Genomic DNA, 16767 nt, shown 5'->3' with positions numbered 1-16767 from the left:
AGAGACAATGCTGTTAAAGGCCAGGTACTCATTTTACACCTGAACACGGTGAGAGAATGTCAGTAAAGAGCCTTTCCAAGGACTCAACTATACGCGTGTCAGAGTGGAAGTTGAACCCTTCTTTTCTGGTCCTAAAGTGAGTGCTGCACCAATAGACCATTAACCACACAGGTGGTCGTTATGTGAGCGAAGCCCAAGTTGTAATGTTATTCTCAGCCACAATGAATGAAAACAGGTTTACAGTTATGACTCGTACATAATAGAGATGCCATGATTTGGAAAAAAATCCTTCTTCTTGTTGAGGATTACATTTTCAGCTCATGCATTTTTTCAGTAAGTTACAGATATCAAAGTAAGTCAATGCCCACCTATGGTACATGTTTAGCCCTCACACAATTTTGATAATATTGAGAATTTACTTGATGTCGCCACAAAAAAAAAAATGATCAAATGTTTCTTTCCTTTTTTCTGTCAATTTTTATCATACCTTAATTATGTCTAATTTTTTACAAGTGAGTGACCAACCTCTAGACCCAGGCACTGGTTTCATTTTGTCGTCACCAAGTGGTAAAAATGTCCTGGAGCAACGGATTGGACAGTTGGAACAGCAATTGGCCCAGTTATCACTTGTGGTGGAAAACTTACGGAATGAGGTAAACAATAAAACTATGATTGCTCAGGGGTACTATTCTCATCTTATATCAAATTGAATTGATGTTAGCTGGTTGGGTGACAATGCTTGCAAAATTTTGGCTCCAGTGATTTTGAGTTTGGATAACATTTTACCATGACCATTGCAGTTTGACTGCACTGAATTCAAGTTTAGGTGTGATTTTACGTGATAGATGACAATGATAGCGAAAACCCTTTCCATGACGGTTTACTTGAAACATAATAATTGACAGGTGTGTATGTGTGCCTGCCTCTAGGTAATGACAGATACTGTAAAAGTGTTACTGATAAGAATGTTTGTGACAAAAGCATTCATAAAACATGACTTGTAATGTATGAAATGATTCCATTTGGCCTGGGAAGGGAAGAAATAAAGCAGTGTGAACTTCATTGAGTGTGGGGAATCTGTGAAAATGCTTTGATTTTGATGAATAATGTAACATGACATTGGGTATTATTGCATTTTGTATATCAATTATTTGAAACTCTCGAATGGATAAAATTGGACATGCCAAATGAATGTAAATAGAGATAATTAAATTATACTACGAATATTGACTTTGACACTTATTTATGTATTAGATATTTGAATTCAATATTATCAATTAGCATTGCATGTTGTTTTTATAATTTTGATAAATTATATTTATGCGTGAAAGTTACACAAAGCACTTAAAGGTTTTTAGAACCTATTAGCTCTTAAACGATACAATACGATATAAATTTGCATGTTTCTAATGAACATGGCAAATCCTGAGTAATATACAAAATTGCTTGAATGTTTAATCTAGATAATTTATTTCATCTCCTTATTAATTACTTCATCGTTAATCAGGATGTAAAAGTGTGGCAATGTAGATTATGGGGAACAAGTTATAGACTAGACTCACTGGTACTGATTTGCTCATATCAGTGGACCTGTTTTATGTCCTTGAATAGCCAATGATAGTTTCACTCTTGAAAAGTTGATTTTCTTATTTGGAGTGTTTCAAAAGTTGGATAAGGATTTGAAATTGTTGAGTTAACTAACAAGTTAAATTTCAGTTTGCTGATAGAGATAATATTAAGTTGGTTCCAGTAAAAGGAATAACCAACTGAGAACGTTTTGTGGATGTTGTTGAATATATATTTTGGAAATTGAGAATACGTTTGTTTTTACAGATATGAGATGTTTACTGAAAATCTGGATGTTTTCCAATTACAAAAAAATAATAGTTTAAACGAATTAAAAAAAAAAAATTTAAACAAAACAAAACAAATCAATTTTTAATATCCCAGTGAGTTCAGAGTGATTCCATACAATAATACAAAGTTATTTCATCATTTCTATTTCAGAACAAAGAGTTGACCCAGCGTGTTGCTTACCTGGAGACTTGTGAATGTACACCCAGTTGTAGCTATAACGGAACCGTTTTTCAGGATGGAGATGTATGGTTTCCTGAAGAATGTTTACAATGCCAATGTGTTGTAAGTGTCATTCATGAGATATCTGTTTGAATGGGATTAGTTAAGAGTGTATTCAGATAAAAATCTTGATGTTTTAAAACAATCAGATCAGAACCATTATTTGTATATTATATGAAAAGTCAAATGATAAATTATGAATATTTCATCTTTATACAAAAACTTGTTGCTATTATAATGGCAGCCATGTTTGCCTTTTTTTTTATCACAAGACAATTGTTCAATGTTTAACCCTCTCGTGTTCAGATTCTTTTTGGGGGAGTAGATAATGAGTTCCCTATATGGCCATGTCAATCATGTAGACATCCTTTGATGATATAAGCCTACTCTTTGATATCTGTAGTCGCCTTTTCGTTTTCTACGGTCACTCATGGCTAAACTCCGCCCAGAAACGATTTCATAGGTCCGTCCATCACCAAATTTCAAACTTTTGTTCTCATGAGTTCTTAAGTTTTTTGACCGAGGAACGACTGGCTACTTGACCCTTGACCCTTCAACGATTGGTCGTTCTGGCAGCTCACGTGTCAACAGCCGTCAACAATGAATTGAATCATCGTCGATGCAGTGGAAGACGGCCATGGAATAGTTGCGTCACATCGCCACGTTGTTGAATAAATTATCCAGGCATGGTCGATAGGTAAAAAAGCCAAATTATTATCTAGTTACATTTGAAACAAACAAGTATATCACTGATCTCGTCTCTTTGAGATATAAAGAATGATATAAAAATCAAGAAAATCGGCCGATAAATAAAAAAGTTGCTAAAAAAAGCTAAAATAAACAAAAGCAATTTTTAAAATCAAATTTATTCGTAAAACAGTTGGTTTTCAACCGATTTTTATGAAACAAAGACCAATGTACTTCTTTTTTCAAGCTGATTTCAGCAATGTGACTTTCAAATTCCTCAGAATCATATTTTTTACTTTTAGATTTTAGCTTTTAGGCCTACTCAATAAGGTGTTATATTCCTTGCATAACAATAGCGTAATACATCGACGGAGAGAAGCGTCTTTGTTTCGGCCAGCTGGATAGATAGCCTGTGATTGGTCGAAGACTTTGAGACGCTTGATTCACAATTCTACACGAACGGACCCCGGCGGTCATCAAGAGGTGTAACAAATTTATTTACCGACTATTTTTCTTGGTGCTAAAATTACAAAGTAATAATTTCGCATCAGAAAAAATAACTCTGAAGTTCCTATCTCTTTATTACAATAAAATTGATACCTCGAATGACAAAATCGACCCACAAATAAGGGAGTTATAAATTATTCATAATATTTTTAAAAGTTTACAATAATGGTCTTCAAAGTCATTTTTCATCACCAAAGTCATAATTTTTTTACCGATTTTTACCAAACAAAGTGCAATGTCAATGATTTTCACCCGCAAATAAAATAGGATTTAAATCGCAATTTCTGAAACGTATTTTCTCTTCTGTCGGCAAATTTATAAAAATCAAAGCTGAAAACACCCTGCGGCAGTGACAGGGCCTGTCATTTCCTTCACAACGATTGGATTTTACTTACTGAGGCCAGTCTTGGCTACCCCGCCCATGAATATTATGTCGTTGTCGGTTTTTGTCGGGTTGAATCTTAAAGAGTTAAAGCTATGATGTGCGGAATATAATTGAATTTCGGGTCTCCCTTATTTACATGGAAATATTGTGCAAATATGAAATGCTCTAATGTCAAATTGATGTCTAAAATAGTGTACCATTTTTATGACGGCCAAATAACTTAAATATGATTATATTGAGTAACTTTTCTAAAATAGATTTTAGAAATATCCTGCATTGTAAATTGCTGAGTTTATAAACCTTGACATTTGATGGTTACAGCAGACATATTGGATTTTATTTGTATAAATGTGACCCACTGCTTCAATCAAACAAATGCGGAAATTTGAATTTAGAATGAAAGTAGGATGTTAAACTGAAAAAAAAATAATACTAATCATTTAGATTTTCCATTCAATGTTAGCCCCATTGTTCTATTTGATGCCATTAAATATCGAAGGGGTAGGCCACAGATGTAAAGGAATAAAAGAATAAAACATTTTAAATCACAACACCTTGAGATCAGCAAAAATGTTGCGATTAGCTGAAGTTGAGTTTCCTGTTCACATTTGCAACATTTTACACATATAAGGTAAACTTAAACCAGTTGTTGCAAATATTGCTCCTACTCTACAAAGACTGAGCAATTTGATTGAAACAAAAACCATATGGCAGGTCTGTATCGATTTTGGCAAGCAAAAGCAGCTTTGATGCAAGCCGACATCTTATTCAGATTGGATTAACTTTCATTCTTTGGTTCTCAATTTTTGTAAGATTCAAAGATATTAGCCATGGTGAGAGACAATAAGCTCTCACCAAACCCACTGGTCACAATACACAGTTGTCAATCCCAAAACAAAGGATATTGCGCTCAGTCTCTCTTTACAACTGCCATTATCTACCTGTTGTCAAGACTATGCCCAGCCCCCTCGCCTCCGATTTAATGGTCACTGATGACCTCACAAACCCATATTGCAAAGCCGTCTTTTTCTTGTCTCTAATAGGATGGTGACACACTACTGTAGCATTAAGCCCCTCCCACTCTCTATTCTTCAACCTGTCATGATTTCACCGATGATAAAATTTAATCATGAGATTTTCTTTATTTAATTTTTTTAAATTTGCCACTTTTTGAGGTCAAAAATTTGTTGCGATTAACCAAAGCTTATTGCAATTAACCAGTGACTTAAATATAGAATTCATTCCATTTCTTGAGAGATATAACCGGAAGTTGCTATTAACCGATTTGCGATTATCCGGAGTGGAATGTATATAGATTAGTATAAAAAATGAGTTGTTATCACCCCTTGAGAGAATTACTTGAATTTTGTTTCTCTTTATCTTAAAGAAATGTTGAGGTAATACTGACAGTTCATTTATTTAGGTTCTTCATTATTGTGACAAAAAATGACTTGAATTAATTACCTGTTTCGTATATTTCAGAATAGCAAATCTGAATGTTCCAGACGGCTTGATCTTCACCACTGTGCAGGTAGTCAATGACAAATTTTGAAGAAATAAAATGTATTCAGAGGAAATGATATGATTTTTAATTAAGTCTATTTAAATAGTAAAATAGTAAAATCTTGAAACAAAAAAAAGAGACTAATAAATTGATATATTAATGATATTATGTCATAGGTAAAATGTTTTGAAGTACGAGAAAAGTTTAATTTGAATTTTTCATCTATATTGTTGATCGATATCCTTAGACAATTAGTTTTGTAATTCTCAAACAGTCAACCCATGCCACTTTATCCTATTGAGAGTATTGATTACAGATAATTACAACATGGATGCTTATATGACCTACCACTTCAATATGGAATACTTTTATGGTGCACCAGATGCTGAAAATCGCACTTTTATTCTAAATTATACAACTTAAGTCCTATCTGTTATTAAAAAAACTGAATGTTATTTCTCAAACAACAAAAGAATTCGAATTTTGTCAATCAGATGATTTTGACTAAAAATTTTAATATTCAGCTTCTGGTTCATCCTAACATAATATCAGATTCAAGCCAAGGGGTCAATAATTATCTCTTTCTTCTTTTCTCAAGACCCATGCTTCAGTAGCCCGTGTCTCAACAATGGCCAGTGCATCAATCCAGGCACTGATCTAGACACAGTATCATTTCAGTGTCAGTGCCCCGCTCCCTTTAATGGAGACTTCTGCCAAGTCCGACAAAACCCATGCGTGTGGCCAGCAGAGCCAGGACAGTGTGGAGAGGAGATTGTACGATTTTTTTATGACAAACTCTCACAGACTTGTCAGCCATTTATGTTTTCTGGTAATTTTTCTCTCTCCTTGTAATGTGGGTTATGTTATTTCCTGGAAATGCAGAAAGATTGGATGGAAATTCTTATATAAATCCTTTCTGAATCCATTCTGATCTGATTATTTTTAATTGTATTATTTGCCAGTCATTTTTATCACTTTAGATTTTACCCTATCTTTTTTTTACTGTTTTAAAACAACTGTAGATCTTTATACAATTTGATGTTTAATTTTGAACCGCTTTAGGTTGTGAACCAAATTTTATACCTTTTATTTATAGTGTAGTTTTATATTTTATTTTAGTTTAAATTTAAGTAAATGAGGACTTCATTCATTGATGGAAAAATGGAACTATGAAGTGAATACTCTGTGTGTCGTCGTGCCTTCATAGGCATAAGGCCCGTGGAGCTGGTGTTAACTTTGGTTTATGTTGCATTAAACAGACTGTTTCAATGTACGTTTGATGCAGAATACAATTTCTTTCTATGCCCAATGCTTTGCCGAATAACTTTTTTTTCTCAATAAAATAGGATTTTGTACATCTGATATTAGAAACAAACTTTGACTCATTTCCTTTCAGTTTGGTGGGCTTCCATGGATATAAAAGAAAATATTCAATTTGTTATGTTGACGTTTAAAATGAGACAGTAGGTATATTTTACTATCTTGACCAAATAAATGTATTTCTAATTAGGTTGTGGTGGAAATGTCAACAACTTTCTAAATCTAGAGGAATGTACGCGTGTTGCCCTGACTGGAGCATGTTGCTACAGGACGTACAAGATCAACATTGAGCACGTGACCAATAATACACAGCAGATTGACATTAAATGTCAGGTAGATATGAGTTTTCTGATTATTTTATTACCATGATTTGGATATGTAGGCAACACAAAGATCTATGTGGTCTCTAGAAATAAATAATCCATTCATACATTGGACATTTTAAATCAAATTACATCCAATTTCTCTTGGAATAATCTGCTGGATGATGGTAATGCAGCTATCTAGATTTAACCTAAAAACAAGTTCAAACCCTTGCCTTGGTAAGTCCTTCTAACAGGCGTCATTTACAAATATCTTTCTGTCTTATCAAAATCAACGACAAATGTAAAATTCAACCTCATACATTAAGTGTAAAGCAAAATTGTCTGTATTTTTTTTTTAACTTAAAAATATACAAATGCCAATAAGGCTGCATTTAGTCTCTCGTATATTAAATGTAAGTTAATAACTAGGGAAAATAAATATTGTAAATGGCTAGGGGCATGGCAATGAATTGCTGATAAGCCTTGTATGAATTTAACATTTAATATTTCTTGTTACCAAGAAAGAAGTGTCTTAATGTCTTGACCGACTTGAAGGAGGATTTTCAAATGTAATATTATCATCATCATCATCATCAATATCATCATCATCATCATCATCATCATCATCATCATCATCATCATTATTATTATTGTTATTATTATTATTATTATTATTATTATTATTATTATTATTATTATTATTATCATCATTATTATTATTATGATTATCATTATTATCATTATTATTATTATGATGATGATTATTATTATTTTATTTATTTATTTAAAAAAAATTATTATGATTATTTTATTGCTTTTATGTGGTTGAGTGGTTAAGGCATTGCAATGTGCGCGGAAGGTCCCGGGTCCAAGCCCCGCTTCAGGCACTTTCGCTTTTTTCCTTGGGCAAGATTATTAACCTCCCAATTTGCTCACTTGGACAACATGGGTGATTCCTGCTGACATAAGACATCTTGTTTGATGAATTATCCATATTCCTTCGTGGAATGGGTAGGCGACGATATCTTATGATGTTCTGGCAAAAAAGTATAAAAGATTATTTTTATTATTATCATCATCATCATCATCATCATCATCTTTATTATTGTTTTATTATTAGTTTGCCATTTAGTCCACCTTATGGATAGAGAAAATAAAAATTGATCACATGATTGTCAACCAAACTAGGTTTGGGAATCGACAATTACTTCCAATTTTGGAAAACGTTTTCAGTTTCATTGAAGCCAAAGTCACTGGTTTTGTTGTAGTGACTAAAACAATAAGATTTGAACTCGAAGTTAGAATACAATCAAACACCATTCATTTGTGAATTTTAAAAACGGAGTTTTCCCCCTCCTTTCCAGGAATTGCACATGTCAGAATGCAAGGCCCTCCATCGCCAGTCGCCAGATGGTGCAGATACAGAAACTGAAGTCATCAGTTTTAACCCTGGCTTGACATGTGCTGAAGCAGCATGCCAGACGAAGGATGTGTGTATAGTTGGACAACGTGTGTACACAGTTGGTCAGGAAATGGAGCTTGGGTGTCAGAAATGTCATTGCAAGCCCCAAGGACAAATTAATTGTCTGTATGTGATATATTCTATAATTACCTATGTGTGTGTTTGCATTCTCTCTCTCGCCGTCTCTCTCCCTCTCTCTCTCTCTATCTATCTATCTCTCTCTCTATCTATCTATCTCTCTCTCTATCTCTCTCTCTCTCTCTATCTATCTCTCCTTCTCTCTCTCTCTCTCTCTCTCTCTCTCTCTCTCTCTCTCTATCTCTCCTTCTCTCTCTCTATCTCTCTCTCTCTCTCTAAAGTCTGAGATAGAATTAAACTGCACACGTAAAAGGTAAACATGTTTTTTTCTCTAGTACCATTAATTACAAGTTATCCTGCAACAATTTCATTTCTATTATCTTTAAGATTAATGGTAGATATTAATTATCAGTCTCTCCGCACATTATTCTTCCCAACCATTTGAGGAATAATTATAAATACCAGTTACTTTTAAATACAAACCCTGGATAATAACTTTGGAGGGGTTTAGGTTCAGATATAATTACATAAAAAATCCTCTTTGATACAAGCTGACACATTAGGGAGTGGCACTGGTATTTAGAATGTCAGAGGTTCAATCCCCATTCGAAGCATGCTGATTTATTGAGATGGTTTTTTTCTTGTATTTTTATTTCTTTGGCTTTGCCTGGCCCTGTTTCTTACACTCCTTTTCAAATTTAAATGTAAGCAGTCATTTATAATGAGGATGTGAAATTAATTTTTTCCTGTTTGCTTGTATTTGTTGTTGAAGGAGAGTCTTATGGGGTGTTCTATTTTTAAAATCTTAATTGTTGAATTTATTCATGATACCTTTTTTTTTACTCTGTTGATCTTATTGATGTGTTCCCCCTAGATGTGAAAAAATATCCACCAGGAAGGAGCTCAGAGATATGACCCAAGAGGAACTGGTTCGATTCCAGAAAGCTGTCGGAAAGCTGAGAGCCAGTGAGGATCGAACTTGGGAGCAGTTTAGAGATTTGTATATGTATCATGTTATGCATTCTGGGGGAGGTCCCTTCTTCTTACCCTGGCAAAGATCATTCCTTCGGCAGATGGAACAGCGACTACAGGAAATTGATTGTCGAATTGTTCTCCCCTATTTTGATTTTACAACAGATGCTGGTTTTTTTGAAGAGGCTGTGATATGGGAGTCATTCTTGTTTGGAGGAAATGGAGATGGCAAATGTGTAGAGGATCATCCTTTTGGTGCGAAAAACGTATGGCAGCCATGCCTAGTTAGGAATTTTAATACCAGTATTCAGTTGCCTTCGAGGGTAAGATACACATTCATTGTCTATAACATTTTCTTTCTTTTTCTGTCCTAATCTAAAGTATGATTGTTTGGCTGTGTCAAATGTTGAGATGATAATAATAATAATTATTATTATTATATTAATATTCATAATATTAATAATAATAATGATAATAATAATAATAATAATAATAATAATTATAATAAATTATTATTATTATTATCATTATTATTATTATTATTATTATTATTATTATTATTATTAATTATTATTATTATTATTATTATTATTATTATTATTATATTATTATTATTATTATTATTATGTTATTATTATTATTATTATTATTATTATTATTATTATTATTATTATTATTATAGTAATAATTATTCAAGATGATGGCGATGATGATGATGATGATGAGGATTATTATTATTATTATTATTATTTTAAAATTATTATTATTATTATTATTATTATTATTATTATTATTATAATAATAATAATAATAATAATAATAATAATAATAATAATAATAATTATTATTATTTTATTATTATTATTATTATTATTATTATTATTATTATTATTATTATTATATTGATAATGATGATGGTGATAATAACGATTATGATAATAATATAATTTTTTTTAACTTCCACTAAAGATGGAGCTTCACCTGGCCTTGTCCAGCGATGACTTTGACGAAATGAGTGCCTGCTTAGAAACTTACATAGCTTATGTCCACAATTTCATTGGAGGAGATATGATGACGTCCACTAGCCCATACGACCCTGTATTCTATGCTATCCATGCCTTTATTGACATGTTGTACTGGACCTGGCAACAAAAAGGAGAGAACAAGTTCAAGTTCCCGGCTGCATTCGGAAACATTCCTATGATCCCTTTCAACATTCCACCTTGGGCTGTGTTTGACTCTGAGGCAGAATTGTGTGTCACCTATGCCCTTCCCTCTAAAGGTGAGAACCATCATCATCATCATCATCATCATCATCTGTCATCATTTTGTCATCATCATCATCATCATCACTGTTATCATCATCATCATCATCAGCATCATCAACAGCAGCAGCAGCAACAGCGACAGCAATCAGCTTCATCAATCATTTTGACTATTTATTTTATATTATCCACTGTCAAATGTCTTCATTCTCTTTTAGATATACAATATTTGTAGATATTTTTCTTGGGCCAATTATTTTTTAGATATTTTTAGATGTTTTTCTATGACCAATTTTTAAAAAAATTCTTTGACCAACTATTTGGAGTCACATGTGTGAATACTATGACCAATAATCTTTCAGAACTGCTTTACATAAAAATTACCGGTGTGTTTATTTCTATAGGCAATCCATGCAATTTCACGGCCATTGGCACGCCCACCAGGCGACGGCCAACCCATCGGAGTGACACACTGCCAGATGACTATGACATTACCACCTATACAGGATTTGAACACCAGTACAAGAATGGTGAGATTAATCTTTTCTTTCTTTTAACTACAGGCGCCATGTTGAATGCAATGCAATTTACCTTGCTTTTTATTATGCAAATTTATTTACAATTCCTTTGTATTTATTTTCTAACAATAGTCTACACTTTATTTCACTTTCTATACTGCACTACACAATTCCTCCCTGCCTCCCCCATTTTTTAAACTTATTTAATTGCACACCTTTTATAAATATCTATTGTTCTATTTTAATTTGTGCTTCCTTACAAAGGAGCATACTATTTCCTGCCCCATCAATGTTTTTGTTTATTCATCTTAACAATGCCACTACTCAAGGCCCTCTTTATAGTGTTCCAGGCCGGGAAGCAGGTCCGGAAAAGGGATAGAATAAAAAACTACCAGGCCGACTTTTTAAACATTTTTATTGACTCCAGCATATTTAAAATGTATCACAATGTTATTTCAATATTTTTCCACTACATCATATTGTTTTGAAATAAAATATTATGACCGAAAAACGGATTTGAAGTGAGAACTATTTTACATCTCCGCCGCTATTATTTTAACTACAGGTATCGCATACGCAATCAGGCCTACGATCATTCCGCCTTTTGTATCGCTATTTCTTCCCCGTTGTTCCGCCATTGTTCTGACAACAATGCCTTGATCTGCTAACAAAAGAAAGTTTGTTTCAACTATTTACGGATCGCTGCCTCTCTACAAGATGGATATAAAGACGTCTAATTCCCTTTGAGTGTTGCCCTCTTCAATTTTCAGCGTATCCTCCCAAACAAAGGTGAGTTTTTGTCGCGAGTTTTGAGTGTAGAGTGTGACGAGTGACAATGACAATGAGAATGACTGGTAAAAATGGAATGTGAGTTTGGATTACAAAGAGAGTTTTATCTAACTCACAGCTGACTGTTAAATGAAAAAGTAGGTAGATAGACGTCTTAAATGAAGATCAAACTTCCGAAAGCTCCTACATCCCCAGTATTCTTGTATTTTATAATGTTCTAGAGTACTATCTAGATAGTAGGCGGTTTGGGAAGGGGGAAACTTTTTTTTTTAAAGTTTGTCTCCCCCCTCCCAAACTCCCTACTAGAACATTATAAAAAAAGTTTCCCCCATTCCCATTGAAACCCCCTACTAGAACAAGAATACTGCGGATGTAGGAGCTTTCGGAAGGCTTCCCGTCAATCTATCTTACTTAGACTAGGCAGTTCGACTGCAAACGGGGCTGATTGTGTCCCAGCTCTCAGCCTCAGCTAGCCCATGCCATAGTCATAGGGAAGTTGTGACTGGAAATTGAGGTGGACGTCTTAAAATATGACGCAACATTTTGGCAACACTCAATATTTAAAACCTTTAATTAATCTATTATTATTATTATTATTATTATTATTATTATTATTATTATTATTATTATTATTATATTATGACTGTCTACGTACACGGTGACTGGGCACCTATCACTATCTACTATCATTCGTTTACTGCGTCTTTATCTGTTTATTGTTTGTTTTTGTTAGTTTGTTTCCCTCTTTTTTTGTTACCTATTTTTTGTTGTTGTTTTTCAAAAAAAATTTACCATGATGTTTAAAAAAAAAACTTCGATTTTAATTTTCTAAAATTATTTATTTGAGATCAGTATTTCTGGGCCTTGTTTCTTAATGGGGCTATGTGGTCTAGTGGGCAGCTATGTGGTCGAGAGGTATGACACTCGCTTTTTGATCGGAAGGTCCTTGGTTCGAGCTTCGCTTGGCGATAGTTGAGTCCTTATAAAAGGCTCTTTACTCACATTTTCTCACCGTACTCAGGTTTTTAAAAATGAGTATCTGGCCATTAACAGCATTGTCTCTGTCCGAAAAAATTGTATTATCACCTCACAGGCGTCATGTCTCGTTCTACATGTTACGTGTTGCTGTTTATCAGAGACCCCTTGTAAAACGCTTTGAGCATGTTTAGTGGAGATTGTACTATATAAAAGCTCAATTTAATTTTAATGAATTTAATTCGTACTTCCTTACAAAGGGGTAGGCTGTCCCATCATTGTTTATATTTATTCACCTTATCTACACCATTCACACTACACATCTCTTATTCGTCTTGTTTTGTTGATAAAGGGGAAACCAGAAACGTCCACAGTATGTCTTCGTCTAATAAATTGAGGCTTACAATTCAACACTTATCGTTATTTTTTTAGATGATGTGTAATGTGTACATGTATCTTGTAGTCCTGCTTAAAACAATTGACATTAATCTCTACCCTAATTTCAAATGGTTACTATAAACTAATGTATCTACCTTTTTTTTCCCCACAGTATTTGATAACCAACAGTTCGTTCCATGATGGTGAACAAGTGCTGTGTCCCTGGATGTGACAGTAATTATTACAGACTTAATTGTGCGCCAAAAAAGGCATCTTGTTTTGAATTCCCGAAAGATGCAGAACAAAGGAATTCATGGATTAGAAAAATTCCCCGGGAAAACTTGGTTGTGACAAAGTTTACTGTTGTATGTGAAAGACACTTTCAGGAAGATGATATTAACGTTTTAAAGTTGTTCCTGAAAAAATGGACAACCACAGAAAACTGTTCGCAGGAAGCGTTTGAAGTTGAAAGCTGGTGCCATCCCATCAGTTTTTCCAAATCTTCCCTCTTACCTCACTACTACCCCTTTGCCTCAAAGGGAAAGCCCCAGGAGTAAGAGACAGAGACTTGAGGAGAGAGAAGAGGAAAGTTTTAACGTTTTTTTAGAACAAGATAAAATTTTAAGTTTTGAGCATTTTAAAAATGAAGTGTGTGGATTTCTGCAAAAGTGGAAATATAATGATATTTCTTATGCTTTAAAAAATGATTCTGTATATTTGTATGCCACTGCATCGACTGATTCGGATGGATTAACGATTCCTTTTAGTATATGTGTAAAAAATGATTTGAAACTAGATGTGTGGTTAAAAAATGTTCTTGTTTGTAAAAATGACTTGAAATGGATAATTCCGGACTCTAAGCTGTCTACTTGGAGCCAGTTAGAAAATATTTTAAGCCATTATTCTGCAACAGATTTTACATCTTCCTATAATTCAACATTTCATCAGGCAATTAAATTGTTGAATGTCTGCAGAGACAAAAATAATGATGATAGTAATAACAAAGTTTTTGATTTTTTAATTGATCAGTTAAATTTGATAAATCTGTCTCCATCACAGCGTAGATTTTCTGCTGAATGTATGATTGCTTCTTTTTGTATTTATTCAAATTCCCCGACAACTTATCGTAAGTTAAGGGATTCTTTACTTATTCTTCCCAGTGTGCGATATTTACGTTTATTATCTAGCACTGTATCTTTAAAATCAGGTCTGATTGCCAATGATTTTTTAGTGAATGAAATTAAGTACCTGTCAGATAAAGATTTGTATGTTAATCTTCTTATTGATGAAGTTCATGTCAAGTCGAAATTATCCTACAGAGGGGAGCAATTAATTGGACAGGCTACAAATGATCCTGAAAATCTTGCCAAGTCTATGCAATGTTTTATGATTTCTTCTGTCATGTCTAATAAGAAATTAATTGTTGGAATGTTTCCTGTTGTAAAGATGACTTCAGATTTCTTGTTTGAAACAACAAATGATGTAATTTTTAATGTTTGTAAAGCTGGATTTAATGTCATCAGTGTCATTTCTGATAACAATAGAATTAATCGAAAGATGTTTTCTTTACTGACTAAAGACTCAGAAACTAAATTTTTTATACCTAATCCTATTGACAATTCTCTCAAGATTTTTTTATTGTTTGACTCTGTTCATCTTCTCAAATCAATTCGAAATAATTGGTTGAATGTTAAAAACGATAGTCAAACTTTTACTTTCCCCAATTTAGATAGTGAAGTCATAGATAGCAAATGTATTTCTCATGCTTCCTTTTCTGATTTAAAGCATTTATACAGAGTTGAAAAGTCCCAACTTTTAAAAGAGGCCCCTACCTTAACCTGGAAATCACTATTCCCACACTCTTTAGAGCGTCAGAAAGTCAGTTTAGCCCTTAAGATATTTAATGAAACCAATATTGCTGCTTTGAAAACCTTAGGTCCTCATTCAGCTTTCACATCTTGGGAGGGTACTGTTAATTTCTTGACTATAGTTTGTCGTTGGTGGGATATGGTTAATGTGCATCACCAGTATTATGGGAGGAATAAGATTACACCAGAGGCCTCTCCTTTCTTTTCTTGTGAAGATGAAAGACTGAGTTGGTTACTAAAAATGTCTTCATGGCTCAAGAAATGGAACCAGATGCATAAAGAAACGAAGTGTGGTTTTTTGTCTTCAGATACATTTTATGCTTTGCCCCATACATTAGAATGTCTAGTTGAATTGATAAGATATGTTTTAACTAAACTTAATTTTAAATTTGTTTTGGCTGGAAAATTTCAGACTGATGATCTTGAGGCTCGTTTTGGTCAATATAGGCAGTTATCAGGTGGAAATACTTTGATTTCTGTGGAAGAGATTCTTCAGAATGAAAGAAAATTAACTATAAAGCAGCTTTTAACTATTCATTCTTCCTCTAAAGGCAGCATTCCCTTAAATGTTAAATGTTTTTTATCTGAGTTCTCTTCAGATAATTTGGATGAAAGTGACATGCTTTTCATTCAAAATTTTCCTTTTGAAAATGTTGAAATTCAGTCAGAGTCTTTAGATGTTATTATATATGTTGCTGGCTATGTTGCAAAGAAAGTTATTACAAAAACTGATTGTTCTTTTTGTTGTGAGATTGTAGGAGATAAAAACAAATGTCTTGGCTTTTCTATTGATGATAAACTTTTAGAGTATTTTGAAAACCTTAATCACGGTGGCTTAACATATCCATCTCCTGTTCTTGTTCATTTGTTTCAAATTGCACTTTCAATCATGAATGTTGCTGTTAGTAATATGGAGCTACATTTTTTGAAGTTAAACAATCAAAAAGATTTCCTAATGAAACTAAATATAGCTTACTGGACAGAGTGTAACCTTCCCATTGAATTTTCATCTGTGTGTACGAATTGCAAGTCTCAAAGAGATAAGTTATTTCATATATGTATATCAACATTTGTCAACATTTTGTTGAATAATTATTCTAAGAAAGTAAATGAAGCAAACTGTTCTAATCAGATTGTAAATGTAAAAAAAGCCATAAAATTTGCATGATTTGTATTTTTGTCAGAATTTTATATTTGTTTGTTCCTGACCTCACATAGTGGGCAGGGAGATACATACTGTGTCTTTTATCCCCCTATATCTGTTTTCCAACATGCTGTCTTTGTCTTGGGAATGAGATTACTTGGTTTTGTCCTGGCCCTGGACGGATACCCTGGCTGGGAGGGAAACAGTCAAATGTATAGTTAGTTTTGGGAGATGATATTTTTTTTTCCTTGTAAATCATCTCTCTGTTATGTACTGTATTATTTTTCCTTTCACCAATGTATGATTTGTAAACAATTGAGTGTGTTCCTCTGGAAGGAGACCTGTGCTTATGTCTGAATGAGACATTGAGTGATCTCAAACTTCGCACACTGATAGTGTGCTCTTGGAATCAACATCTGTTCCCTATTTGAACCAATACCCCTTTGTCTGCCTTATTTTTGGGTGCTTTAATTGTAATTCTATAACTTTTAACTATCCCATTTTCTTCCTTTTTTACTGGCGCTGATATGACCT

General features: G+C 33.4%; 1 protein-coding gene across 2 annotated transcripts in view; it reads left to right on the top strand.

Annotated features, from left to right (window-relative positions):
- LOC144967944 (uncharacterized) overlaps nucleotides 1-16767 on the top strand; it is an 88905-nt gene that overhangs the window by 14452 nt on the left and 57686 nt on the right. For both annotated transcript variants that reach the window (XM_078905744.1, XM_078905743.1), the window contains exons 4-12: nucleotides 514-653; nucleotides 2008-2139; nucleotides 5138-5186; nucleotides 5758-5988; nucleotides 6670-6812; nucleotides 8149-8372; nucleotides 9199-9619; nucleotides 10266-10578; nucleotides 10966-11091. In XM_078905744.1, the coding sequence (XP_078761870.1) occupies nucleotides 514-653; nucleotides 2008-2139; nucleotides 5138-5186; nucleotides 5758-5988; nucleotides 6670-6812; nucleotides 8149-8372; nucleotides 9199-9619; nucleotides 10266-10578; nucleotides 10966-11091 (1779 nt within the window). The remainder of the gene's footprint in view (nucleotides 1-513; nucleotides 654-2007; nucleotides 2140-5137; nucleotides 5187-5757; nucleotides 5989-6669; nucleotides 6813-8148; nucleotides 8373-9198; nucleotides 9620-10265; nucleotides 10579-10965; nucleotides 11092-16767) is intronic.

This window comes from Berghia stephanieae, chromosome 3, assembly GCF_034508935.2.
Source record: "Berghia stephanieae isolate SIO BIC M18660-M18661 chromosome 3, UCSD_Bste_1.3, whole genome shotgun sequence".
Lineage (NCBI taxonomy): Eukaryota > Metazoa > Mollusca > Gastropoda > Nudibranchia > Aeolidiidae > Berghia > Berghia stephanieae.
This window is presented reverse-complemented; position numbering and strand designations above follow the sequence as displayed.